At 46.7% G+C, this 26,993-nt stretch overlaps 1 protein-coding gene across 1 annotated transcript in view; it reads right to left on the bottom strand.

Moving 5' to 3' along the window:
- ITGA9 (integrin subunit alpha 9) overlaps nucleotides 1–15,735 on the bottom strand; it is a 219,634-nt gene extending 203,899 nt beyond the window's left edge. The window contains exons 1-3 of the mRNA XM_065665773.1: nucleotides 15,506–15,735; nucleotides 8,283–8,410; nucleotides 6,916–7,022 (exon numbers count right to left, since the gene is read on the bottom strand). Of these exons, the coding sequence (XP_065521845.1) occupies nucleotides 6,916–7,022; nucleotides 8,283–8,410; nucleotides 15,506–15,675 (405 nt within the window). The 5' untranslated portion in view covers nucleotides 15,676–15,735. The remainder of the gene's footprint in view (nucleotides 1–6,915; nucleotides 7,023–8,282; nucleotides 8,411–15,505) is intronic.
- Between the last annotated feature and the right edge of the window lie 11,258 nt (nucleotides 15,736–26,993).

Raw genomic sequence — 26,993 nt, 5'->3', positions numbered from 1 at the left:
CCCATTTGCTGCAAACAATTAACACTGCGTTGCTGCCAGGAAAGCCGTAAGTTGCCTGATACTCACGGGCTTGTTGGAATGAAAGGAAATGAAATGAGAAACAGCAAAGGCTTTGAACTCGAGCACATGCCAGGCCATACCTCCAGCTGGTCTAGAGTTACTGAAGTCAGTGCAGATGTGTTAATTTATATCATTTAAGGCTTGGTCCCAATGCAAACAGAGCAGCCTCTAAACTACAAAACATCTCCTCCGCATACTTCCAACTTTTCCTGGTAGCTTTGCATCCGCCCCTTTCACGACCCCCACGTTTGACCCTATCCTCCCCACACAAGATACCCTCTGTCTTCCTTCCTTTTGTGCTACCCCACTTTTCGGCCTCAGCACCTCAGAGCTGCCCATGGGAGCATCCCAACATCATTAAAAAATATACCCATAAGAGACACACAGTTGTGTCACCTATTTAGCACAGAATCCCAGACTGGTTTGGCTTGGAAGGGACCTTAAAGCTCATCCAGTTCCAACCCCTGCCACGGGCAGGGACACCTTCCACCAGACCAGGTTGCTCCAATCCCCTGTGTCCAACCTGGCCTTGAACACTGCCAGGGATGGGGCAGCCACAGCTTCTCTGGGCACCCTGCGCCAGTGCCTCAGCACCCTCACAGGGAAGAGCTTCTGCCTACGAGCTCATCTCAATCTCCACTCTGTCAGGTTAAAGCCATTCCCCCTTGTCCTGTCCCTACAGGCCCTTGTCCAAAGCACCTCGCCAGGTTTCTTGCAGCCCCTTTAGGCACTGGAGCTGCTCTAAGGTCTCCCCTTAAGGAGCCTTCTCTTCTCCAGGCTGGAGAAACACAACTTTCAGCTGGTCTGCATAGGAGAGATACTCCAGTAAAGGACCCGGGAAGTTTACCATCCTTTGGGATGCTCAAAATTCAATCCAGCAGTCAACACAGGTCCCTTCCCATATACTTAACCCCAGAAAGACATAAAATGGTAATACTTTAACTGAAACAGCAAAACCAGTTGTGCAAAAGCCTGCTCTGCTGTTAGCAGTGCTGCACTTGGAGTCTGGCATTTATGGCTTTACTAACTCCCAGTTCTCAAGGAGGAGTGCATGCCTCCTCAAGACGGCTGTCATGGAGAGACTCTGGGAGCCATGGAAAGCTCTGCACCACACTGTGGTGGATGCTTCGGAAGGCACTCTGCTCAACAGCCAAATGCATGTGAGGAGTCCTGCAAAGAGCAGCTCTGGGGACTCCTTTATGTGCTTTAAGGAAGCCCAGTTATGGTTTTAATCCCATGCACCACCCATGCAAGGTTCAACAGCAACAAAAAGGCAGCATGTGAAATGCTAGTTTTCAGAGTAACCAGGAAATAGTTTCTCTCCTGACAGATGTGTGCTTCGAGCACAAGTACACGCGCAGCCCTCCTAAAGGCAGCCCCATAAAGACACATACCATTAAAGTGACAGTCAAGTCCACCCCAACTCCAGATACAAAATCAAACGGAAACAGAGCAAGAGCATTTTTTAAAATTATGGAAGGATAAATAAAGGATTGTGACATAAAATGTCCAGGAATTTACAATATCTCTGGAACTGCAAGGGACTCACATAAATTAACCTACTAATCTCTCCCAGAGGAGCAGAAAGAGCAGAGCTGGGGAGAGCAGCAGCAGCAATTCATCACAAGCGGGAGGCTTTGTGCAGGAGTGAGGTGCAGAGGCCAAGAGAGATAGAACATAAGGGGAGAAAAAGAAGCTGCTGCATAGGAAGTACATTCACAATCAGCTTGGGGGCTGCGGGCTCAATACAGCAACTCTGGGCACACCTAATCTGTTGGGGTTTGGCTTTGGGGCTGTTTGGGGTTTGTTAATAGTCACTTTCCTGTGCCTTCAGCATTCTGCATATGCAGGCACGCTGCATTTCACCACTGACTGCCTGAGCCTGTGGACAGCTCATAACGCCAGCTCCAAGCGATGAGCTCCACCTCTGTTACCTCAGGAGGGGCTTCCCCAGACTCCCCCAAGCCACAGCTGCAGGATTTGACGTTTTCCCAATAGAGAGGATTTACAGCAGCTCCTCTTCCCCACACAAAACTCCTTCCTCTGCAGCCAGCACATTTGTCTCCCTGCCATGGCTCCTCCACAGCTGCCTTCGGTTCTTCTGCCTTCCCAACAACGTTTAGTTGGATTACAGTACGCAGCCCCTGAATTATTCAATGTTGCTGAGGCAAGGTGATGTGCTACCAAAGGTGGACACAGCCTTCTTCTTGGATGGCACATGCCCAGAGAGCTCTTGGGAACAGAGATGAGTCACCTGAGTTTGATGCTGTGGAGAGGGTTATTCTGTGGGGTTTTTTTCCCTCCCTAAGGTGATTACGAACAATTAACAGTTTATAAACCCTTTTTTTTGATGCAAACCACAGGTGAGCCCCTGTGCAATGATGAAGCCATCAGAACACTTTGGTGCTCAGCAGCTGCTGCCAGGGCACAGGCTCTGGCTCTACCATGGCATAGGGGAGAAAGGATGCAAACCCTTGAAGGGGATGTGCCAGCAGTGCGTGCTTGCAGCCCAGAAACCAGCCGTGTGCTGGCTGCATCCTCAGAGCGTGAGCAGCAGGTTGAGAGAGGGGATTCTCCCCCTCTGCTCTGGTGAGACCCTCGCTGCAGCTCTGCATCCAGCTCTGGGGCAACAGCACAAGAGGGAAGTGGAGCTGTTGGAGCGAGTACAGAAATGCTGTGAGGGATGGAGCAGCTCTGCTCTGGAGCCAGGCTGAGAGAGCTGAGCTGGTTCAGCCTGGGGAAGAGAAGGCTCCTTAAGGGGAGACCTTAGAGCAGCTCCAGTGCCTAAAGGGGCTACAGGGAACCTGGAGAGGGGCTTTGGACAAGGGCCTGTAGGGACAGGACAAGGGGAATGGCTTTAACCTGACAGAGGGGAGATTGAGATGAGCTCGTAGGCAGAAGCTCTTCCCTGTGAGGGTGCTGAGGCGCTGGCACAGGGTGCCCAGAGAAGCTGTGGCTGCCCCATCCCTGGCAGTGTTCAAGGCCAGGTTGGACCCAGGGGCTTGGAGCAAGCTGCTCCAGTGGAAGGTGTCCCTGCCCATGGCAGGGGTTGGAACTGGGTGAGCTTTAAGGTCCCTTCCAACACAAACCAGTCTGGGGTTCTGGGATTCTATGAAATAAACAGCTTCTGGGCAAAGCACATGGAGGTCTCTATTGATGGCAGACATTGCATTACCACAACATAACGAACAGGCAATTTCAGAACTGCAGATGCTTTGCTCTTTTAACACCTGACACAGGCTTTGCGCCATAGGAAAAGCAACATGAGAGATCCCGGCCTGACTCCAGTGGCAGAGAGCCCCACCTGAATGCACAGTCCTTATAGAGCCCTCTGCTGACTCCTGTCCAAACAAGGTACTTTTGAATGTGCCGCTGTCAGACCACTTCTGGTTTGCTCTTCCCTAGGAGGCATTTGGCTTTGCTGCAGTGATGGGTTTTTCTACAGACTCACACACAGAGTCCCTAAATGTGCCAGTAAGTCTATCAACTGCTTAAAATGAAAAATAGCAACACCTGATATAAAACCAGTCATAACAGATGTGGCAGGTCTTTAGGAAGACCAAGACTGAAGGATGCAGCTGATGTCCAAACCATAATGCACTGTCCCCAGCTCCTCTCCCAAGAAAGCAGAATCAGGACTTTTGCCGTTGGAGTTTGGAAAGAGCTGGCAATCTCAGCTCTACTATTGCAGCACTTAGATTAATGCAAATATTGACTGACAGCATACCCAGCGGCAGGAAGCCGCAGAACTTCTTTTAGCTAATCTCACTTCTTTCTTTGTTTAAATCCTCATTGTTTTTCTGTTCAGTCCCTCACACAAACATAAAACCCTGGTTCAGTAACATCCTGGCCCAACATGGGCTCAAACACAGTCCGTTTTTCACTGAACAAGATAGGCTGAGGAAGTTGGGGCTTTTCAGCCTGGAGAAGAGAAGGCTGCGTGGAGACCTCATAGCAGCCTTCCAGTATCTGAAGGGAGCCTATAGGGATGCTGGGGAGGGACTCTTCATCAGGGACTGTAGTGACAGGACAAGGGGTAACAGGTTCAAACTTAAACAGGGGAAGTTTAGATTGGATATAAGGAGGAAATTTTTTCCTGTTAGGGTGGTGAGACACTGGAATCGGTTGCCCAGGGAGGTTGTGAGTGCTCCATCCCTGGTGGTGTTCAAGGCCAGGTTGGATGAAGCCTTGTGTGGGATGGTTTAGTGTGAGGTGTCCCTGCCCATGGCAGGGGGGTTGGAACTAGATGATCTTGAGGTCCTTTCCAACCCTGACTATTCTATGATTCTATGATTCTAAAGCCTCCCCTGCACCTCCTCACCTCTCCTACCACCTGTTCCACTGAAGCCAATTCTCTTACAAGGCAACAAGGAAAGCTGATAAGAGAGAAATTTCAGCCACTAAGGGTTTTCAAAGCAAAAGCAGCAACTTCTTTGTACAACCCACAGTTAAACTGTGGGACTAACACAGGATGTGAATATCTCACATGGGTTTAAAAGGCAACGAACTGTAACCCATCCAGGGTTATTGATCACAAAAATACCATGCTGACTTAAAGGAATCCCTGAAAGAGATGCAGAAAATAGAGCTGTAATGCCTGACACTACGCATATATAGGTATATATGTACTCTCTCCTAACTACAGGGAATCACTCGTGAGAGTTTCCTGGTAACTGCAGTAAAAAGCTAAATTTCAGCAGATGTGGCTGCAAACACACATTCAGACATGTCCCATCGGAACAGCAGTTTCTCACAGGGGCTTCAAAGAAGAGCTGCATTTAAAAGAAATCCTGATCTTTCACATCAGAAGAGCACGTGGATAAAAACAATCTGCTTATGGGAGAGTCATGAATCTTTTTTCATTTAGAAGTTACCTCAAAACAGACAGTAACAACACCCTGAAACAAACAGGTATTTTCCATCCATGATGGAATCCTTATGCCTTCATTCCAAGCTCTGTCTACACACAGATGTGCACAGATGTGTAATTAGTAGTTTAAGACAGAGCGCTTAGGCAACAAATTGCAATAGCAATTAGATATTTAAACATCCTCAAGCATGCAGACATGATCTACCTGGTGAGAGCAGTATAACCTTGTCAGAGGGCTGGTTTAGAATCCCAGACTGGTTTGGGTTGGATCCAGTTCCAACCCCTGCCACGGGCAGGGACACCTTCCACTAGTGCAGGTTGCTCCAAGCCCCTGGGTCCAACCTGGCCTTGAACACTGCCAGGGATGGGGCAGCCACAGCTTCTCTGGGCACCTTGTGCCAGCGCCTCAGCACCCTCACAGGGAAGAGCTTCTGCCTAAGAGCTCATCTCAATCTCCCCTCTGTCAGGTTAAAGCCATTCCCCTTGTCCTGTCCCTACAGGCCCCTGTCCAAAGCCCCTCTCCAGGTTTCTTGTAGCCCCTTCAGGCACTGGGAACTGCTCTAAGGTCTCCCCTTAAGGAGCCTTCTCTTCCCCAGACTGAACAAGCCCAAGTTTACTCTGAGTACACGTACAGATCAGGATATCCCTTGAAAATATGAATCACACTAGCATGAATGCCTTAATTTTCTGCTCTGCTGTACCTGTTTGTAGTACATTTTATTTATGCCCTTCTTTCCCCTCCTCCTCTGGTACTGCAGCCATTTAAAACATCCACGTAAAGCAGAGCACCGGCTGGCCCCTATAGCACTGACAAGCTGTACACAAAATGAGACGATCAGATAAAATACCACAGTACTTACTATTGCAGGGAAGTATCAAAACCACCTGCTCCCCATGGGGAAGTTGGTGTGCAAGGACTTGGGGCACGTTTGGACTCTTGAGTGCATAGTAGGATGCCTTTGAATGAAGCAGCTTTACCTACCTGCCTTTACATAGGTCGTTGACACAGTAATCATTGCGCAAGATCTTTCTCACTACCAGCTTTGTGGCAGTTCGATGTCACGTACCAGGGCAATCCCTTACCCCATTGGAAAGATGGGGTCATAGTGGAAGTTTCCAACTCCCAAACAGCAGGGTTTAGAGTTAGATTGTTGTCAGAGCCGGATACTAGCCTGAAATTTGCCTGCCACACATACTGTGCACAGTGTTTCACTGCAATATGCCTACATTTCAGTTAACATTCCTGCAGACAGGTTCACTCAGGAGACAGTCAGAATCCAATTGCGGATGTAAATGCAGACAACTATTGATCACAAAATAACCATGTATTTTGGAAAGGTTTTTGCTCAGCTCTCCTTACGATTATCTTTTTCCAGCACAGGAAATGTTTTGCAAAGATAAATTCCACATCCTAAGGATCACATCTGCTCTCCTTGACCTGTCTACGTGCATGGCAACCGTATCAAAGACAACAAGGCCACCCACACACAATCAAGTCATCTCTACTCACAGCTCGAATGCATCGTTAATGGAAAATTGATACACATAAAGGAAAAATATCACCACAAAGACTCATCTTACATCTTTCAGTGTGAGTTCTGACACGCAATGCCTGCACTCGGGGAAAGTGGATGCATACATGTTCCAGACATAAACACAGAGAAACGACCAGAAGAGCAAACTAGCAGGTACCTCCCAGACAAAGTTCTATTTATTCGGTTCAAAGATTTAATCCCTCAGATTTAGGAGGAAGCCCCTGGGTGACACAAGTCAGGTGTGACAGCTTTGAAGTCCTCCCTCTATAAATAAAGCTTCCTGGCTAGGGCTCACTTTTCCTTCCGCTTTAAGGAAGAGAGTACAGAATTTGCTGCCTGTAAAGCTGGACTCTTTCAGTCACTGCCGAGCACATTAATCCTGATGTGTTTAGCATAGGAGTCAGACAGCAGCAGCAGTTTTAATGAGATCAAAGGAAAGAATGGACTTACCAGCACGCTTCCACCAGCCTTCGGCTGTCTAGCCAGGCTCACACCCATCCATTCATCATCTCTGTCTTCTTTGCAGGTCTTGCCACAGAGCATGCCCCGAGAGTTGCCTACAGAAAGAGGGGAAAGGCAGCAAGGCAGAGGCATGAGTTTTAAATACCCACCAAAGAATCCCTACAAGAGAAGGGACTGCCCATCAAACATGCACCTCACAATGCATTTCTTTTCCCTTTCAGCCTGATTATTAGCTCCTGTACACATGAATCGTGACAATACTCTTACTAGGCACCATACAAGTACATAGCGTAGGACAGACCCTGTCCCGAACAGTGAGTAGCTATCACAGCATGTCCGCACTCTACTTGAATAAACCTTCCAACTGAATTCAATGGGAGAGACGTGGAAGTGCCTGCAGAATGCAACCAAAGCAAATTACTCTTGAAAAAGAGAGATCTGGGCACTTTAAAAAAAGACAACTGAAACCTAAATCTAAAATCCCATCATGCAGTATTCATGAGTCCATGATGGTTTACACTACAGTAGCTGGGCAAATCAAACTTAGCCAAAACACTGTTTCAACACACCTAAGCTTCACAAAACTAAACCCTACTTGACTCAGTCATGGAAAGATGAACTGTACTAACATGCCTTTTCTACAGGCAGAGAAAGCAACACCACACCTCACCATGAGAAACGAAACATTAAAAGGCTTCAATTCCCTCCATCAGAATCAAGCATAAGGTTTTAGATCACAGTTTTACTTTAGGGCTCCACCTTCCCCTGACTCAAGACAGTACATGAGGGCAACCAAAGTCAGTCCTAACCTGCACAATAGTGTACAAGCATGGCTTTTGCTGAGAAACTTATTTCCTGTAGCAAAAAAAAAAAAGCAAACCCAAGGAATTATGTGCTGCATGAGGAGGGAACCCACTGATCCCCACGTTGCTGGTTACAGCACACGTACAAGACCACCATAACACCGTGTGGAGTCATCCACACACCCTTATTTCAGCACTGCCTGGAGCAGGCAGCAGCCCTTCCCAGCCGTCACCCACCAACACGCTGCAAAGTCACACTGAAGCAGGTAGAGAATAGAGAGCAGCTTAGGATAAGAAGGGAAAACCCCACCTTTGCCTGGTTACTCACTGGAGAGAGCAAACAGGGCCACTGAGAGGACATCGGCACCCGGTGGGATGCTATTCCATAATGCTGAAGAGAATATGACACCTTTACTACCAATGCCTTAAAATCCATCAGGAGAGGCTGGCAAATCCCTCTCAATGTCGTAGAGCCTCTTCAATTGCAAGCCATTTGGATGGGTGTTTTTTGGTTCCCCCTTTCTCCCTCCCCCAAGCACCATAATTACGCACCTCGCCCCATATCCAGCTCGGTGCATCTTCTGTCCGGGTTGGTATGGACTCGACATTTGAACACTGCTCCTGGGGACTGAACAGAGGTGCTGTATTTAGATTCTGCCTTGGGAGCACCAACCAAGACCCTGGAAACCAAAAGCAAAGTAACAAGTAATTAATTTCAGGAGAAAAGACAGAAATGAGCAAACAACCAACAGCAAGGTTCACATTCCCCAGCAAAAAGACTTTTCTCAGCAGCCTTGTGAAGCGACGACATTGATTCAAACTGAAAACACCACACACAATAAAGGCATTTTCCCCCAGTGAAGCCACAAATACTTTAACAAGTTAAATTTCCATTAGGATTGTAACACATTTAAAGTAACCCCATACACAAACCCTGCCCCCTGAAAGCATTTAGGAAGGTATTAGAATGGACAAACAGCAGCTGCACCTATTTTTCCTAAGTTTTAGCTATATCCCTATCAGCCCAAGAGCTAACACAATACACACACCCACGAGAGGATGGAATCTGAACCCGCGTGCTTGCCACCCAGCCAAAGATTAATAAGCTTGTTTAGGAAGTTGAGGCACCCCATGCTCAGAACATTTCATGTAATCACAGCCTTAAAGAACAACAGCAAAAACCCCGACCAACAACACAGGAGCAAACCTCTTCCATGATGCGCTGCTATTAACCAACATTTACCATTAAGGCTATGAAGGCTGTTTATCCCACGAGAGCTAGTGTCTCCGTGAAGAACCAACACACAGCTCTGACCATAGGGTTCCTTAACGTACCCTTGAAAGATGATGAACACTTTTTAATCACTTGTGTTATGATCCAGTTAACTGTTTAGCAAGCTGGCAGCTACTTGTGCCCTAAGGGATGCTTTTTGAGGAGGATTACAGGGGAAGCACAAGTATTAAGGGAGCCCTTATTATGCTTCCTCGTTAAAGGGACAATCTCTCCCACCTGGCTGTGAGCAAGGATCTGAGCACACAAGGATGAGGAGGGAGGTGAAGTAGAAGGAATGTACCCTGGGGAGGATAGTGCAGAGCACCAGGTAGTTTAGTATCACTTCTGCTGATGCTCTCATGCTGTGAGGCAGGGCAGAGTTTCTGCAAGTAACAACATCCTTGCTGAAGTTCAGCCCAGGGCTGGAAGTAAAGGCAACCATCTCTAAAGGGCTAAGCCTCAGGCACTCGTGTGGATCCAGGCTGCTACCTGGAGACGCTGCTCTTGGTTTAGCCACTAAAGGGGTAAAGAGCTACTGATGCAAAGTCAGCCCTCATGCACAGCCCACGCACGGCACAGATGGACACCCCAGCACCAGCGCCAGAATGGAAGCTTTCCCTGTTTTCAACAACTTTCCCTTCATCCTCCAATTTAAAGTCCCATCCCCAACCACCACCCATCATCACCATCCCCGCACTCACAGGGAGACCCAAAGCACAAGGCATGCACCTATACAGGGTCAACCTCAGCTACCTGGAAGAGCTGCTCCTGCATCAGTCTGGTCTACACCAAACAGCAGCACATCTCCAGTCCCTGGAAACTGTCCTGCGGCACTTGGAAATGTATTTACAAAAAGAAGAGGAAAGCCCTTCATTAAGTGACCATTTTCTCCAACATTTCATGCGCTAACCTGTATCATTTTGAGAAGTTAGATGGGGCTGCACTCTACAACACGTGTTTTCACAACTGCGAAGAATTAATGTCCGAAATACTTAAATTGCTAAAAACTACAAAGCCTGCACACATTTGGGAGCGAGCGCAAAGGAGCCTGAAATAATAGCTCCAAATGGAAATCCCACTAGGCAGGCGGCAGGCAGAAAATCAAATGCCAATCATTTCATTTACACAGGCGATGAATGCATGTCATTCACTTATTGACATTCATGAGGTCTAACAAAAATAAATAAGGGGGGATATTACTAGCTTAAAGAGTTGCAGGTTCAAATTGCAAATGGCAAGAAACTGTTTCTATGACCTGTTAGAACAATAAGATAAAGTAGGCCGCACTGGCCTGTGGTTTAAAAGAAGCTTTGCCCTAACCCAAGAAAAGTAAATATGATTCAGCAATTAGTGCACATGATACCTTGGCTTGCAGAATGCAAGATGGAGATGAAGCAGCCTACATTACAAAGACTCTTCAGGTCTCTTTAAACAGCTGAATGGGAAAAATTGATTATGAATGAGTTGAGTAGGCTACTGGCACAGACAATATTGCTGCCTTGAGCAAATATGCCTTTTGAAAAGAAAACGTCTGCTGCCATTTCTGCATGTGGATTGAGCAGAAGGAATCAGCCAGTAAAGGCAACTGGGGATGTGTGCCAAAAGCAGATCTATTTTGGGTTGTCCTGAACGTCCATACATTCAAATTTGGTACTTCACCTACATCACACACTGTGCCATCTGAAGATCTTGTCTCATGCTTTCATTCTTGCACCTAGATCCCAGCAAGTGAAACATTTGGAGATCTGCTGTTCTGTCTGGCATGATGAAGTCTAAACCAACATGAGAAGCAGCAGGCAGAGGCCATTTAACCTTCTCTTCTTGCATTTAAACTCACGCACTCAAGGACAAATGCCCTCATCTGTACAGAGACAACTACACAGCTCTGCAGCTAGAAACCATCACATTTCAGCAGCAGCCAACGTTAAAGGACGAGAAGAAGCTTTCCTAGCCACAGGGGAATACACACCTCCTGAAAATTACTTCCTGCAGAGCAGTGGCTATCACTTTGCTGGTGATTGACCCTTGGGACACACAGATTTGGAAATTAAGTGCTGCATTTAGCAGAAGGAACAGTGAAGGGAAGTGTCGAGCTGACCGATGGCATGGAGAGATGCCAAGCACATTAAGGATCAGCCTCCAGCATGCCAGCAGCGATTAGGCAATCGCAGCTCAAGGACTGGGGAGTGTAGGTACCTCACCTCACCGTAATGTTAAGTAGCAGAGAAATAAGTCTTTAAATATCCTTGCATACCGCAGCTGATTTCACAAGCAGCACCAGTGGAGGGTGCACCACCAGCACGGCCCAGCTGAGTTTATTCCCTTCAGAGAGGTCTCTATCACTGGCTAAGCCCTTGAAACAAAAAACCCAGTGATTCATCCATTACATGCAGAGCAAGAAGCAGGAGGGCTGTTATTTGGATGGCAGATGGATGACCTGTGACCAACAAGATCAAGCCCCACCTCACCAAAACACCACAGCAGCATCTAAAGCATCACTACATCATTCGTGCAACACAGCATCGTTAACGCAACACCCAGCCTCCACAGGGTCAGCCTCTTCCTGCCCCTTCCTTCTGGTTGCACACAAAGTACAAGCATGCTAAAAGGGGATGCAAGAAATCTGGACATCTTTTGCCAAGGGCCTGCAGGGTCAGGACAAGGGGAATGGCTTTAACCTGACAGAGGGGAGACTGAGACGAGCTCTCAGCCAGAAATTCTTCCCCGTGAGAGTGCTGAGGCTGCCCCATCCCTGGCAGTGCTCAAGGCCAGGCTGGATGGGGCTTGGAGCAAGCTGCTCTAGTGGAAGGTGTCCCTGCCTGTGGCAGGGGGCTGGAACTGGATGAGCTTTAAGGTCCCTTCCAACCCAAACCATTCTGTTATTCTATGCACACATATTGGTCAGCCTGAGATGCAGAACAGCCTTCGTTATTTCAGCAGCCGTGCAATCCAGTGAAGAGCAGGGCCGAAGGAATGAAGCAACAGCACAGAAACCAGACTCATTCCTTATTGTAAAACTCACAGCAGGATGCCGTGCAACTAAACTGACTCCACTGCTTTGTCCTGCCAGATCATGTTGCCAGAAAGGATAAAATTGTTACCCTGGGCTTGCTGAGGGATTTGGGGGTGTCAGCTAGAAGGACGCACAGGGAGAAGAAAGGAGAGAGATAAAAGTAGCATTTCGAAAGAGAACGGCAAGAAATGTCACATTATTAACGTTTTTTAATGGGTCAAAAATTGACATTTGTTTCTTTTTAAGCTGTCTGGGGTGTTTCTTGCTTGTTACTTGAGTCTTTACTCCAAGCTTCAAAATTACATCCAGAGAACAGAAGCACTTCAACTTGTCTCTGCTCCAAATGCGAGCAGCCACCTGGTTCCTTACTCAGCTGAAAAAGGCAATGACGGGGAACTGGGTAAACCTTTCAGGATTTACAGCCATAAAACCCGCTTAGGGAAGGAAAAGGAGACATTGTCAGAAGTACAATAACCTCAGCACATCTGTGATGACAAACTTTCCTTGAGACGAGAAGTGTGCAAAAACAACTCCTAAATGGAAGCATCGCCACAATTAACTATTTCAGACCAGTCAAAGGCACTGATTTACTCCATCATAGTGGAGGCTGAACACCCATGCTCCAATATGATTTCTGTACCAATAGCTGTGTGGCAGCCTAACTATTCACATTTATCTGAGGTAATATTTCAAGCCAAATATTTCTCCTTCCCCCTTTCTTTCCTCCTGCAAGAACACTTGGCTTATATAAATCCTCAGGAATTGCCAAGCCCTGAATCGGTTTACTAGAAGCCTGCAGGCCTATGTAGGTAATATAGACAGGTGCCTTTGTGGTGCTGGAAAACAGCTGAAACACTGAAGAACCTGGTCATACAGATACCATTTTAATATAAATCAGTGACTATATATACAGACACACTGATATGTAGACACACACCAGCACATGGACAAGCTTCTGGGAATAACACGCTCTCATGATCGTAAGTGCATTGGGTGACTATCAGGCCCTCGGGGAATAAAGAGCAAGAAGCCCTTGAACTATCATGACAACACTCTGAAATGCTTGAGAACATATTAACACATTAAATAATGTTAGATAGGCAGGAGCCCTATCAGCCTCAGATATGATCAACCACATTTTTGCAGGCTCACATAGCGCACAGCTCACCAAGCAAGCTATGAGTGCCCAAAATATCACTGTCTGAAGTTAACTTAGCTGAACTACTGCCCATTGTGGGATATCGGTCAAACAGACTTGAGGAAACTGAAATCATAGCTCTTCTTTGGGTATCTAAAAGCTACAAAGGGAAGAAGAAAACGGGCACACAAACTCAGGCAATAACTCTATGACTACTAACAGGAGGTGTATGCTACAATGGGTTGAATAGAAAACATTTTTACTACATACATAACAGACTTCAGCCTTTCCCCAGAATATCACATTTACAAGAGAATGGGAGGACACGGAATACAAATTACCCACTACAAGCCAGTTAAGGAAATAGCTCTAGAGCTACATCTTTGCACACAAAAGCTTCAACACACAAAAATCTGTCAAATCTGAAAAATGGCATGAATTTTACTGAGCATTTCCCACTGCACTCATCCAATAAACAGGGGTTGTATCTTGTATTTCAATACCCTGCACGTGGTAACCAGTTTAAACTTGAAATCAGAGATTTGATGCTCCAAAGGGATGTATAAGATTCTGCACAGTATAAATATGGTTTAAAACAGAACTATATAATCCTTGACCTCTAGTCTAAGATGCATGCGCACATTAAGAGCACAGCTGTGGAGAGCAAACTGGAATCAAGGAGAGTATAAAAAACATCACCAAGACTTCTTATCCCAGCCTCTGCTGGGCACAGGATTTTAAAGCAAGCATGAAAAGAAACTCCACAGCTCCACAATGAAAAGAGGGGCTTCTCCATCAGCAGTGATAATCAAGCCCTTATGGTTTTGGACAATGACGATGCTGACCATCCTAAGACCTGTTAACCCTTTCAGGCGATAGGGCTAGCAACTCTTTTACTTAAAACCACTTCATGATCTTAGATACTTGTTTATTCCTGGGCGCCGAGAGCCAGGGCTCCATTCTTCCATGCAGAAGCTCCGTTTTCACAAAACTGGAGTTTGCAGAACTGGCATTTTTACTTCCAAACACCAGACTTCTTACAGATGCCTGCCTTCAGATGGATGCCCAACACTGCTATTCCAGTGTCACTGCCAAACAAAGTGGGATACCTGCGAGACTCGCCTCCCTGGTTCACCTCCCCTTTCAAACTAAAAATCCCAGGTGCTGTCTGCAGATAATTCCTGTTATCGATCAGCATGACAGACACCTTCACAAGGAGCAACAAATCAATCCAATTCCACCCCACCACTAGACCAGCATCTCATTTGCACCACTGTGCATCCCCAGCAATCTGTGTGGAACACAAGTGGCTTTCAGCCTCTGCATCCTTCGTTGGTTCCTGCCCCAAGTTAAGCATTGCTTTAACTGAGAGCTTTTCTTCTCCCAAAGCTCCTTTCGTCTATGAAGTCTTCTGATAAGTCCTTAAAAATGAATGCTGCATGAAAGCCACCATGGAGCGGGGCAGAGCATACAACTGCTCGAACTAAAGGGTGTGAAAGAAATTCATTTTTAAAGAACTGGACGCCAGCATGAATACATTTATTTATATCACAGTGCTCCACAGTTCCAACATCAATAGCTGAGTGATGGGGCCGTATCTCAGCGTTAAAGATAAAGCCAGGCTTTGTGGACGTTTATTGGCAGCAGTGGCTCCTGCTCACATTCAAAGTGCACCAGATGACATCGACTAGGTCCAATTAAGAGAAATCAGTTTTAATGCTAACAAAGAGCCTCTGACCCAGACAAGAGAGAGACAGACTGCGTTCCAAGGCTCTTTTCACTGAACGGGAAAAACAAGCAGCTTGCCAGTTTGCATAATTTTTTGAGATGTAGACAAACTTTCTATCATCGTTCATTCTTGGCCCTTTGTAAGTTACACAGACGTTTCCTCTGCGGCCCCCCACGCCAACACCGGGCACCCGGCGGAGGCAACCGCCGTCTGAGTCGGGAACGTCCTTCCAGCCATCGGGATTTCCTCCCTGGAGGTTACCGCTGCTAAAATTCCTCCCGTTTAACACGGCAGGACGCACCCTCCTGCACACCCCACGCGTTTTCTGTCACGGGGATCAGCTACTACATGCTTCCCGCAAGGAACACCACCGCCCGGGACAGCGAGCTCACGATGCCCGCCCGGGAAGGGGCCCCCACCGACGTTAAAACACAGCACACCGGGGTGGGGGGGGAGAGGGGGGATCGAGAGGGATCCGGGTGACACCGGGGCGAATCCCCCCGCACACGACGGGCGCGGAGCCACCGCACCGCGCCTGCACACAGCGGCGGGGAACAGCCGTGCCCGGTCCCGCTTTCCGCGCTGAAGGAGATGCGCTGCCGCGGGGGACCGCGGTACTCACCACCGCGTGCTGTCGTGGTAGTGCTGCAGCACCGAGTACCCGAAGAAGGAGCCGTTGGGGCCCTGGAAAACCACGGGGCGACCCAGGTCCACGTTGTAGCAACGCGCTAGGGACACCCACAGCAGCGCCCACAGCACCCGCGCCCCTCGCCGCCGCGCAGCCGCCGGCATCCTGCGAGCCCCCGGGGAGGCAGCCGCCCGTCCCGGCGCCGCTGAGCGCTGAGCCCCGGCCCGCCGAGCGCCGACTCCCAGGCGGGGCCGCCGGGCGCGGCGCTTTTGTGCCCGCCCCGCTGCTCCGCTCGGCTCCGCTCCGCTCGGCCCGGCCCCGCTCCGCTGCGCCCCGCGCCGCGACGCGCGGGGACTGCGCGCCCCGTCCGACCCGCTCCGCCGGCGCCCCCTGCCGGCTGCGGGCGGCGCAGGCCGCTGGACCCGCCGCAGCCGCACGCCGGCCCCGCCGGGGAGCACGATGCGCTCGATCCGGCACCCGACAGCGCGGACCTCCGGTCCCCCGCCCGCCCTCCCTTAGCGGACATCCCCCTCTCCCATACACCAGCCCTGCGACTGCCGCTCGGACCCGGCCTCCCACCCGGGTTCCATTCTCACCAGCAGCGCCGAAGCAGCGACCGACCCTTGAGGCCCAGCGTCCGGGGGGAGAAGGGGGACGTCGCAAGAAGGAGGCGTCGGAAGAGACCGGTCTGCCTCCCACCGCTTGGCTTGGGCCACCAGCCTTTGCTTGGGACCACCAGCCCTGCCCTGGGGCCGCCAGCCCTGCCTTAGAGTTAGGGTAGTCAAATCCTCTCTTCTTCAGGAGAGTACACCCAGGGTTATGAAGAAGTAAACATTTTCCAGTCCTAACTGTAAGTGGTGCTGTGCTCAGCATCAAATAAAACGTCATTTATCAGTAACTTCAGCCTTTAGTGTGTGAGCAAACTGAAAGGACCAAAGAAGTTGTGAATGCCCCATCCCTGGCAGTGTTCAAGGCCAGGCTGGATGGGGCTTGGAGCAACCTGCTCTAGTGGGAGGTGTCCCTGCCCATGGCAGGGGGTTGGAACTGGATGGGCTTTAAGGTCCCTTCAAACGAACCAGTCTGGGATTCTGTGATCAATATGCTCATTAGAGCCCGGAGGGAGAACAACGGAGCATTTACCCCCTATTTGCAGGGAGACTTAAAACAATTAATGAAAAGATTTTAATGCGGGGTTATAACTATGCTATCAATACGGATAAAATTAATCTGATTTAGGCAGAAAGTCAATATGCTGTGATAGAGCAAAGGCCACAAATGCTGCATGATCCCATTAGCACTGCTGAGACAAATTCTCTGCCTTTTGAAGCAAGAAAGTGATGAGGCTTTTCAATTAATTACCCAAGCACTGGATGATGTATTTGACAGCATTAAAGGGAACATGGGCTGAAGCACAGGGAAAATGAGGGGTTCATCCTCCTCCGGAAGGAGGAGGGAAGCGAAGCAGCTGGATGACGTGAATGAAACTCCTCCTAAGAGGACTCTGCAATGCAACTCACTCATAGGGTCGTAGAATCAATGAGGTTGGAAATGATCACTAAGTCCAATCGTTCCCCAGCACTGCCGAGGCCATCATTAACCCGTGTCACTGAGGGCCTCATCTACACAGTGTGTGAACACTTGCAGGGACGGTGACTCCAGCATTGCCTTGGGCAGCCTGTTCCAATGCCTGAGCGCCCTTTGGGGAAGGAATTGTTCCTCATCTCCATCTAAACCTCCCCTGGGGCAGCTTGAGGCCATTTCCTCTTGTCCCATCCCTTGTTCCTTGGGAGCAGAGAGCAGCCCCCTCCCGGCTCCATCCTCCCATCAGGCAGTTGTAGGGAGCAATAAGGTCACCCCTGAGCCTTCTCTTCTCCAGACTAAACCCCCCAGTTCCCTCAGCCCTTCCCCATCACACAGAACTGAACACAGGATTCAAGGTGCAGCCTCACCGGTGCCCAGCACAGGCGGACGATCACTTACTTCAGCTGGAGGTACAGAACTGTGTCAGTCCATAAAATACTTCAGCTCCCCATTCTTGGCAAGGAAGACTACCCAGAGAGAGGCTAGCAGTGCCATGCTTCCATCCACTCCTGTCTTTTAGTGTGCATCCAAATACTGAAGTCATGTCACAGTGCTTAATCCAAGAGGAATTCTATCAGTCCGAGCAGAAACAGAAACTGCCTGCCTCGATGGTGTAGGTCAAAAATCCTGGCATGCCATTTATGAACGCGATGGGAAGCATCCAATGCCAGTGACAATGTAATAATAATGTACTGTTACATGAATATGATGCTAGAAATAAGGGCCAAGAACAAGGAATAATATATTGAATCTTGTGCCAGCCCTTTGCAAGGGAACCATTCAAACTAGGAACAGCTGGACCTGCACTTCTGTATCCCCGTTCTCACTGCTTGAGCTTCCCTGTTTGCATGATCTGGGGAGCTCCATAGGACCATCACTAAAGCACACCCTTGACAATACCTGATTTGTAGAGCTAAGGAAAAACAGAATGAAACAACACAATAATGTTCTGACAGTGGAAATGGAAAGAAATCAAATACATCAAATGCAAGAGGAATTACTTTTGCTAGGTAACATGTTCTGGTTATGTTCCCACTGGAACACTGTCTCTTACCTTTCTTGCAGAGCTCTGGTAGAGCTTTCCAAACAGGGTGACAATCCACAAAGTTTTGTCTGGGTGGAACATAGAGCCAATGCAAATCTTAGGTGATACAGAAGCTGATGATTCAATCAAAAAGCATTGTCTCATAATAATAGCTAGAAGAATAGAGTGGAAATCCAGCATTTTGAAAGCCTAATATGCAAAAATCAATTGTCCCTTTTCAGGTATTTAAGGGATTTCTGTTCTTAAACTGCTCTGTTTCAGCAGCAATCCAGTTATTTAGTGATCCAGCCTCACCATTTGTCTATCCCCTTGAAAACTATGCACTAACATTGCATTTAAACACTTGCCCTGGCTTTCAATACTGGGCTGTATTTCAGCCTGATTTACAGTCAGTTTGTGCCCAGATGAAAACATATCATATAATGTAAAACATATTTATAAATCATTTATCATATGCTGCATACCAGTCTGAAGGAGCCAAGATCTGAGCCAAGTCAAAGGAAAAAATCCATTTTTTCCCATTTGATGAAGTGGTGGGGGTTTTCCTTTCTTTCTTTAGTACATGCAGATCTCTGCATTTTCTTACTTGTGTAACAGAGCTCAACTCAACAGTCTCCTCAGCTATGCCCTCTGCTTCATTGTTTTAATGCTTAAGCTTAAATTAATGCTTAAATACGAGTGCACACGTGGGCTCTGTTGACCTAAGGGGAACTGAACAGAAGACCCAAAGCCAAGCATGTGCTTAGGGAGAACCGGGACTCAGGCTCCCTTTTGGATACACTGCTAACAGCAAGTAGTTGTCATGTTTTGCATCTCTCATCTTCCCTGACAGCTGGCATATGTTTGCTTACACGTGATTAGAATCACAGCCTTGCTCTGTGTATTCATACACTATATATTTAACAATGCCCATACATCAAACGCACACAGGCTTCTTTAGAATTGCTTTTGGTCTTGCTAGTGGGCATGACAATCAATGGATCAAAAAGCTTTTATCATCATACAAGAGGTGATGCACTTTTATATGGCAATATTGTGTAAGCTAATCCTCTGTGTCCAGTTCTGGGCTTCCCAGTATGAGAGACGCATGGAGCTCCTGGAACAAGTCCAGCAAAAGGGCACTAGAATGGTGAAGGGTATGGAGCATCTCTCCTGTGAGGAAAGGCTGAAGGAGCCTGGTCAGCCTGGAGAAGAGAAGGCTGTAGGGGGAATGTGATCAATGTATGGGAGTATCTGATCAGAATGTGCCAAGAGGATGGGGCAAGACTCTTCTCAGTGGTGCCAACTAAAACACAGGGAGTTCCACCTGAACTTGAGAAAGAAGCTGACTGTGAGGGTGACTGAGCACTGGAATAGGTTGCCAAGAGGCTGGGGAGCCTCCTTCCCTGGGGATATTCAAGAGCCCTCTGAGAGCAATCCTGAGCAATGTGCTATAGGTGACCCTGCTTGAGCAGGGAGGTTGGGCTAGATGACCCCCAGTGGTCCCTTCCTGCCTCAGCCATTCTGTGTATCTATGTTATAAGGAAGACAAGCAGATAAAAATCCAAATATAAGCGGTACAGCGATATATTCCAAAAGCAGATGCAATGTGACTCAGGTGGTTACACCTCAAATATGTGCCAGCCCCATCTTAACTAGAATGATGAAGAAATCTTGTTTCCTTCATTTCCGCTGACAGATGCCCATCAGGACTACTGTGAGGAAGATCTCAGGTTATCAAGGTACAAGGGCTATGGTTAAGGAAAAGTGAAGCTCCACCAGTTCAGAGCACCTGAGGCTGGACTTTCAAAAACGGTCAAGAGATAAAACCCTTGTCCCATCAGTGACTACAGGGGAACTCCAGAAGTACAACCTGCACTACACCAAAGCTAGCCTTTGTCAGTACCTCCTAAGCAACCACTGAAACACAGCTGAAGCCCTAAAGCATAACTTATGGGTATCTCCATGCTTAAGAAGGATGATAAGATCTTAACTGAACTCTCTTGCTAGCATTGTCTCTTGTCTAATTTCATGGTCCTTGGCTAACTAGTGAGTTCTCACCCACGGCTCAATTTTAAACTCAGACTAGATGAGGCTGTTGAACGCATCATACGAGCTGGAATAAAACGTGACACTAGCTTTCAGAAGGCATTGCCTCAGCCTATGGTTTTTCTCCATAATCTTCTTAGTAACCTCAAGGGGATTATAAAGTAAAGGAGGTGAATGCTTAAGTTAAGAGTTTTCTTCTTCCCAGAAGACCTCCTCTTTACTGCAAGCCCTGGGACTTCAGGGAGAAGTGCGAGGCTACCTGGAGGAATACATCAAAGAGAAATGATAAATCAAATCCTCTTACTGATTACCACGCTTTGTCCAGCACCAGGAGAGGATTAGACCTGCCACAGGAACTGCGGTTTCTACATCAGGCTAACAAGAATCCAGGTATCTGAGACACGGAGACACAATGGATCCTTATCACAGTTTTCTGACGTAGCTTAGCCGCAGTCATTATCTGAGTTGCCACACTCCAACAGCTCTCCCTGTCTCCTAGAGGATCCCCTGCACAACAATACAGTCTCAGAAAGAACCAACTCGCTGCAATGTTACAATGAAAAGGATGAGTTTTAAATGAAATCCTGCAAGCATTGCCTCCCATGTGAAAATCCCACTGATTTCAACCTGCCTGTTTCCACTACTAAGCACAGCCCAAGTTTACTCTTCCCCAAGGTAGCAAAAGCCACCTTGCAGTCTGTTTTACAACAATGCCATCACAGCAGCTTACGGAGCCGCTGCTTTACAGAACACTAACACTTCCTACTAGCTGTGCTGTGGCCATACTCAGAGGAGTAAGTGGTGATGAGATCTATAAAACAAATAGAGTATTATAAACCGGGACCTTAACTATTTTCCTGGTGGAGTGTTTTACTTCATTGGTGTCCCTGCCCGTGGCAGTGGGTTGCAAGCTTTCAGGTCTCTTCCAACCCAACCCATTCTATGGTTCAGTTTTCAGAAACAGAGCTTTAAATCTAAGTGGAAGTAACTAGACTTAAAGATTTTATCAACTTAGATGCCATTAAACTTATGTGTCTTAGGCATATAAACAGTTGATTGTGGATTCTATCTCATTTATCTCATTTCATTACATCAAAACAAAAATCATAGGTGGGAAGCATGCATTAGATAAGAGAAAGTCATGCAATACAGGCCACATGGTGGATCCTCTCATTCACTATTTTTCTACAGGATACTAAGTGTCACTGATTTATACCTTGAAGTCATGTCTCTACTTTCCTTTTCAGCCTCCATTTCTAAAGCTGTTAGCCTGAGACAGACCCTGGTGGTCACACGAGCTTCGGCCACTTGTTGAAAGGCCCAGTTTACACTGCAGCCTTCAAAGCTTTTCCTTGGCATTCTTGGCACATCTGCTTTTCATTAGCCGGCCACTCAGTATTTATTATTGCACATGTTAACTATCATATGCTCCTTGTGTGAAAAGTTCAGGTGAACAATAACCTATTTATTGTCTCTTAGAGATCCAAACCTGTTCTCCCCACACAGAAAAGACTTTTTGCGGCTGGGTGTGTGGGCACTCGAAGGTTGAGCCCTTCACCAAATAATTTGGGATACAAGGACCTTCCTAGCACACAGTTATTCCTAAGTTGTCTACAGTGCCTTAATTCATTGTGTGCTGCACATAGGAAGAGGCAAGAAATACCCAGGCTTTGGGGAATAAGCTTATGAAATTAAGGGGTCACTCCTGCACGATGCTGAGTGAGTCACAAAAGGAATTAAAAGTGGCAGAATCTGTCCCACAGGCTGGAAGTAATTCCATCATTTGTAGCAGGAAGGTGGTAACTGCCTTTTGGGTTATGGGTTATCTGATACACATTTACGCTATTGCTTTCCCTTATTGTGCACTGCATTAGTAGTAATTGGTTATGGTATCAATTGCCATACAACAATTGGTCATTTAACCCAGTGTCTGGATGTAGCAGGGGGAGGGCAGAAAATAGAATACTCTTATCCTGAAGAGCCTATGCTTTTAATAAATGAGAGTAGAAGCAGCATAGTTATTCAGCTCAATAATGTGAAACTTGAGCATCTGGATAGCAAGAAGGATGCTGTGTTGATGCCAGGAACTTAAAGAAAACAAGAACCCAAAATAAAAAATGAAAAATAAACCCCCCACTCTCTAGGACAATGATTTTTGCAGATATATTTCAATGTAAATCAGTGGAAATAAGAATGGAACCTGTAATCCCCAGAGTGATGTTCACAACAAATAATGCAAAGAGAGAAGCACAGCAGTTATGATAACACAGCAGGCTCTTGTGTTTATGAGCAACATTATTCACACACCTCAGTAACTGGCCCCGGTGTAAGAGAGATTTTGGGAGGAATTTGGCAGTAAGAACCCTGTCACCCCATAGACCAGCCAGAAAATAAGACAAATGTGGAGGTCGATGTGACAGTTTCATTGTTCACCTGCTGATTTCTACTGAGTTGCTTCTAGCATCACTCCGTTAAAGCTGCTCACTCCCAGCCCCCTCGCACAGCTGATGAGGATGACCAGGCAGCTCTAGCAACAGTGGAAAAAGCTCGGGATGTCTTCCAAAATGGAGACAGCCACTATCGTGCCCAAGCTGTAAGAGTGGAGTTTTGGTGAAGGCTCCTCCGTAAGAAATAAATCACAGAATGATGGAATGGTTAGAAGGGACCTTAAAGCTCATCCAGTTCCAACCCCCTGCCACGGGCAGGGACACCTTCCACTAGAGAAGGTTGTTCTTGTAAAAAGTCCCTCTCCAGGTTTTTTGTACTCCTTATGGGTATTTACAGACCTGTATGACCCAGGTGGAAGCAAGCCATGCTTCTGTGCTCAGCAACAGCACCCACAAACCCGGGACCAGGCTGGTTTAGCTGGTCACGATGTGCATGGAATGAGGTGAGATGTTTAATTACTTCCTTGACACACGGTAAATTAGTCCAGGCATCCCAGTGCGATACATTAAACAAACTATGCCCACAATTATTTGACAGGAACAGTGACATGAGAAACAAGCAAAGTTTAATTGTCACCTTGTCAAAAGGGCATGAACTGAAGTTATTTTTACCTCCTCTTGTCCACCGAGTTTATTTGGTTCCCTAACTACAGCATGCCATTACTGCAGCCACAAAGGGCTTTCTGAAAACCACCAGGATCCTGCTGAAGGATGCCTATAACAATATATAAATTGGCTTCTATTTTTAGTCAATATTAGAGCTTATCTAAAGTAAACGTTAATTCCTGGTTCCCTATAGTCAGCATCCCTCCCAGAAATACAAACTCTTATTGTCAACCTAAAAATAAGCTGATGACCTCATGCATCTGCCTCTTATGCTCAGTCTCCCTACACTACATAGAACAAGCAGCAGACCCACGCTGTCTGAAAGTCACCCTCACCTTCTGCCTGCTTAAAACCTTTTTTCCAAGGATAAACTGATGCTCAAGCCCTGGACAGGGTTAGTGCGAGGCCAAGGCCAGCTCCCCAAGCAGTGAGGCTGTCTCTGATCATTAATCCTCCCCTCCTCCTCTGTTGCTGTAGCAAGCAAGTCACATAAACCCCCCATCCATTAAAAACCACTCCCTATGTAGGTTGGACAGGCCCATAGATAAAGGCACACCATGATTCCCAGGCACTAGCATGGTGGGTTTGTATTTATTGACTGGTTGAATAAGGAGAGCACTGTAAAACCAGCACAACTTCCATGAATCCTTTTAGGTAATAGTGGGATAACCTTGTCTTAAGGGAAAATATGGGCAAGCTGCATGTCTTCTGCTCACCTGTATTTATAGCAACATTTTGATTGTACCAGCCTAGAAATAAGGTCCCACCATGGCAGAGCCTGCATAAAACACACAGAAACTGGCTTTACCTCAAAGAGTTCAATACCCTGAGAATCACATCCTGAATATACCATGGGAGGAAAAATCTGCACTTGGCTAAGCTAGACACCTGCTGTACTGATTCTGTGGCTGGATCAGGTTTTAATGCAATGAGTAACAGCACTGGAACGTCAGGGCTGAAGCGTGCAGTGCTTTAAATAACGCACAGATAACACTCATTTAGCTGCAGGGCTTCAAGGTGAGGACAGTTTCTTTCCATGTGGAAACACTTTTCAGGGAAGTCAAAGCTAGAATTCAGTGTGGGAAAGCAAACCATTCCCTCTCTCCAGATACCAGCCTACTTTTATTTCATTACCTTAAAGGAAGACCATAATCTTTCACCTCATCCCTTTATCGCCTCATTTTTGCCACTCATTTATTCACTGCTCTAACAGGGCAAGTGGAGGGGAAATAACCTCCATTACTTTTAAGACATACTACTCCGCATATTACAAGTTCTAGATAGCCAGCACAACATATCCCCAGAAGAACTGCTGGATTGTGTATAGTGTGCAATGTAGTTGTTTCAAGCTTAAAAACCACCTTGGGAGGGCTTTTCCACTGCTAGGCATAGGGAAATACTGTCCATTTTATTAAGAAGTAAAGTATTATTTTCAATCCCACAGTTCATTTCCGCAATAATTTGTTGCATCAAAGATGAATTGCACGTATCCATATTACTGATAGTATCCATAAAGATATACAGATGTGTAAGTGAACCAGAATATCCAGCTACATTTACACAGGATATTCCATTCCAGCAATTCTCATGTGCTGGGGCATGAAATCTCATGGGCAGTGGGGAGGTCTCTGTCTCGACAGCTTGTGCCTGTTTCTGATTGATGACTTCTACTGCCTCCACAATGGCTGATGAGCTCCAGGAACAACCGGAGGGTTGATCAGAGACATGGCAAATGTGGTAAACACAAAACGCCCCCACAAAACCTGTAATGTGTTTAATACTTCTCATCTGATCTGCCATGAGGAATCGTACATCTCAAATAACTTTACTCTGTACTTCTCCATCCAGATGCTTAGTTTCCCATTTCAAGCTGTTTCTCCAGAGCTTGTGGCTTCAGTGAGAAAGGCTGGCAGGACTTGACGGTTAAGGAACCACAGAGCTTATGTCATGTTGGCTGCACCGGGAGATGCCTGTTCCAAATTTGTACGTACTGTTTGTTTGACCATTTTGATTCATTTGTGAAATGATACACTACTGCCTATCCAAGTTAGTAAACCTTTCAGTGCTTCCCTTACTCGAAATAAAACTGGATGTATAATGCTGCTCAATGCAATGGCTATTTTTCTTGCAGTCATCAGCACTGTACCAAATAGGAATCATGGATCTAAATAAGATGGCTAAATACTTTCTTGGACCACTGAAGTTTCCAAAATATAAACAGTGGCAAAGATTACAACATACACTCTGCTTTCCATCTCTTTTCATTTCAGTGGAGTCAAATACTTACAGAAATGCTGGAGATCCTAGCCACCCAGCCACAACGAGAGCCTGGCACAGCTCAGCAGGCAAAGGCATTTCTGCTGACCCGCTTCAGCATAAGCCCCCTGGGTGTCTTCCAGTCCCTGGACCTGGTTAACCCCCAGGCAGGCTTTGGTCTCCATTTGGATGAGCTACCTGCCAAAATTCAAGTGGCTTTGGTTGTGGCAACATGCCTAATTAGAACATGATCACCTCATTCATCAGCCCAATGGCCACCAAGCGATGACATGACTTGGGCTGCTCTAGAACATGCAACCAAGAGGAGTAAGTGATTTGTCACAGCAGATGTCTGCACCACAGTGGACTCCATCATCATCCATTGCTGCACCGCAATGCGCTAGCACTTCCCTGAGATAACATGAAATTACCATGGGCTTACTTACTGCTTCTCTGAAATATTACAGGGCATTGTCAACTGTAGGCAATTATAGCTGTCACTGGTCTATAATGAATGAAATCTCTAGAGATGTGCTTAGTTTGAGCCAACGTGCCTTTAAAGTTACACTAATACATATAGGAAACTAACTCACCATTAACAGAGGAAAACCACAATCAGTATAAAGGAGAGCCTGCCTGAGAAAATTAAAGGTGGCAACTCCTAGATCATAGACACAACGTATAGTAACACACAACTTACTGCTTTCTTCTGCTCTGGCATCTCTGATTTGCAACGTTGTGAACATACAACAACCAGAGTTTAAGAATCCTATGCTAGCAATGCTTTTGAGGATCAGCGTCTAGGAACAGCCACAAGGACTCCTATATAATAGCTGCAGCTGGATAACCCACAAGCTGCCAGCTCTGCTCCTCTTGATTTCCATGGGATTGTAGAAATCATAGAAGAAAACCATGTTTTCTTAAAAAGCAAATGAAAAAGAAGTTGTTCCATTTAACAAACCTCATAGAGGGGAAAAAGTATGTTCTGTAGCACACACAGATGGACAGTAAGATTGTCTGGAAGAAGTATGAATTGCAAAATGAAACCAATCTTCTCAGCATTCATCTTAGCTTTTGGAATCCCCATTTTAGAGGAGAGAAAATGAATGTCAGTATAGTCCCTTTTTTGTGAGCTATAAATGGCAGAACTGGAAGTTCAATGGATTTGTAGGTCAGAATGCTTTTATAAGAAGTTTGAAATTGCGTGTTGCCAATAAACAGCCTAGGCACTGAAATAGGAATAAAAAAATCTGGCATTTTTAATCTAAATTAACAATGTTTAATCCTTAGGACATCAGAGGACACTTGATAAACATTAAGGCTTATCTTTATAAATAGAGTGACACATTTTTTTCTATGCACACATGTATGGGTCTATCAGATGTATCCTGCATGTAAAAGTAGAGGCAAGGTCAACATAAGACAATCCAAATACACTCTCTTACAGCAGCATTTTTTACCAGCCCAGTCTGAACGAGCTTGGGTGCCTCTAACCTTTGCTACAAAGGCAGCCAAAACT

The sequence above is a fragment of the Lathamus discolor genome, chromosome 2 (assembly GCF_037157495.1).
Source record: "Lathamus discolor isolate bLatDis1 chromosome 2, bLatDis1.hap1, whole genome shotgun sequence".
Lineage (NCBI taxonomy): Eukaryota > Metazoa > Chordata > Aves > Psittaciformes > Psittacidae > Lathamus > Lathamus discolor.
This window is presented reverse-complemented; position numbering and strand designations above follow the sequence as displayed.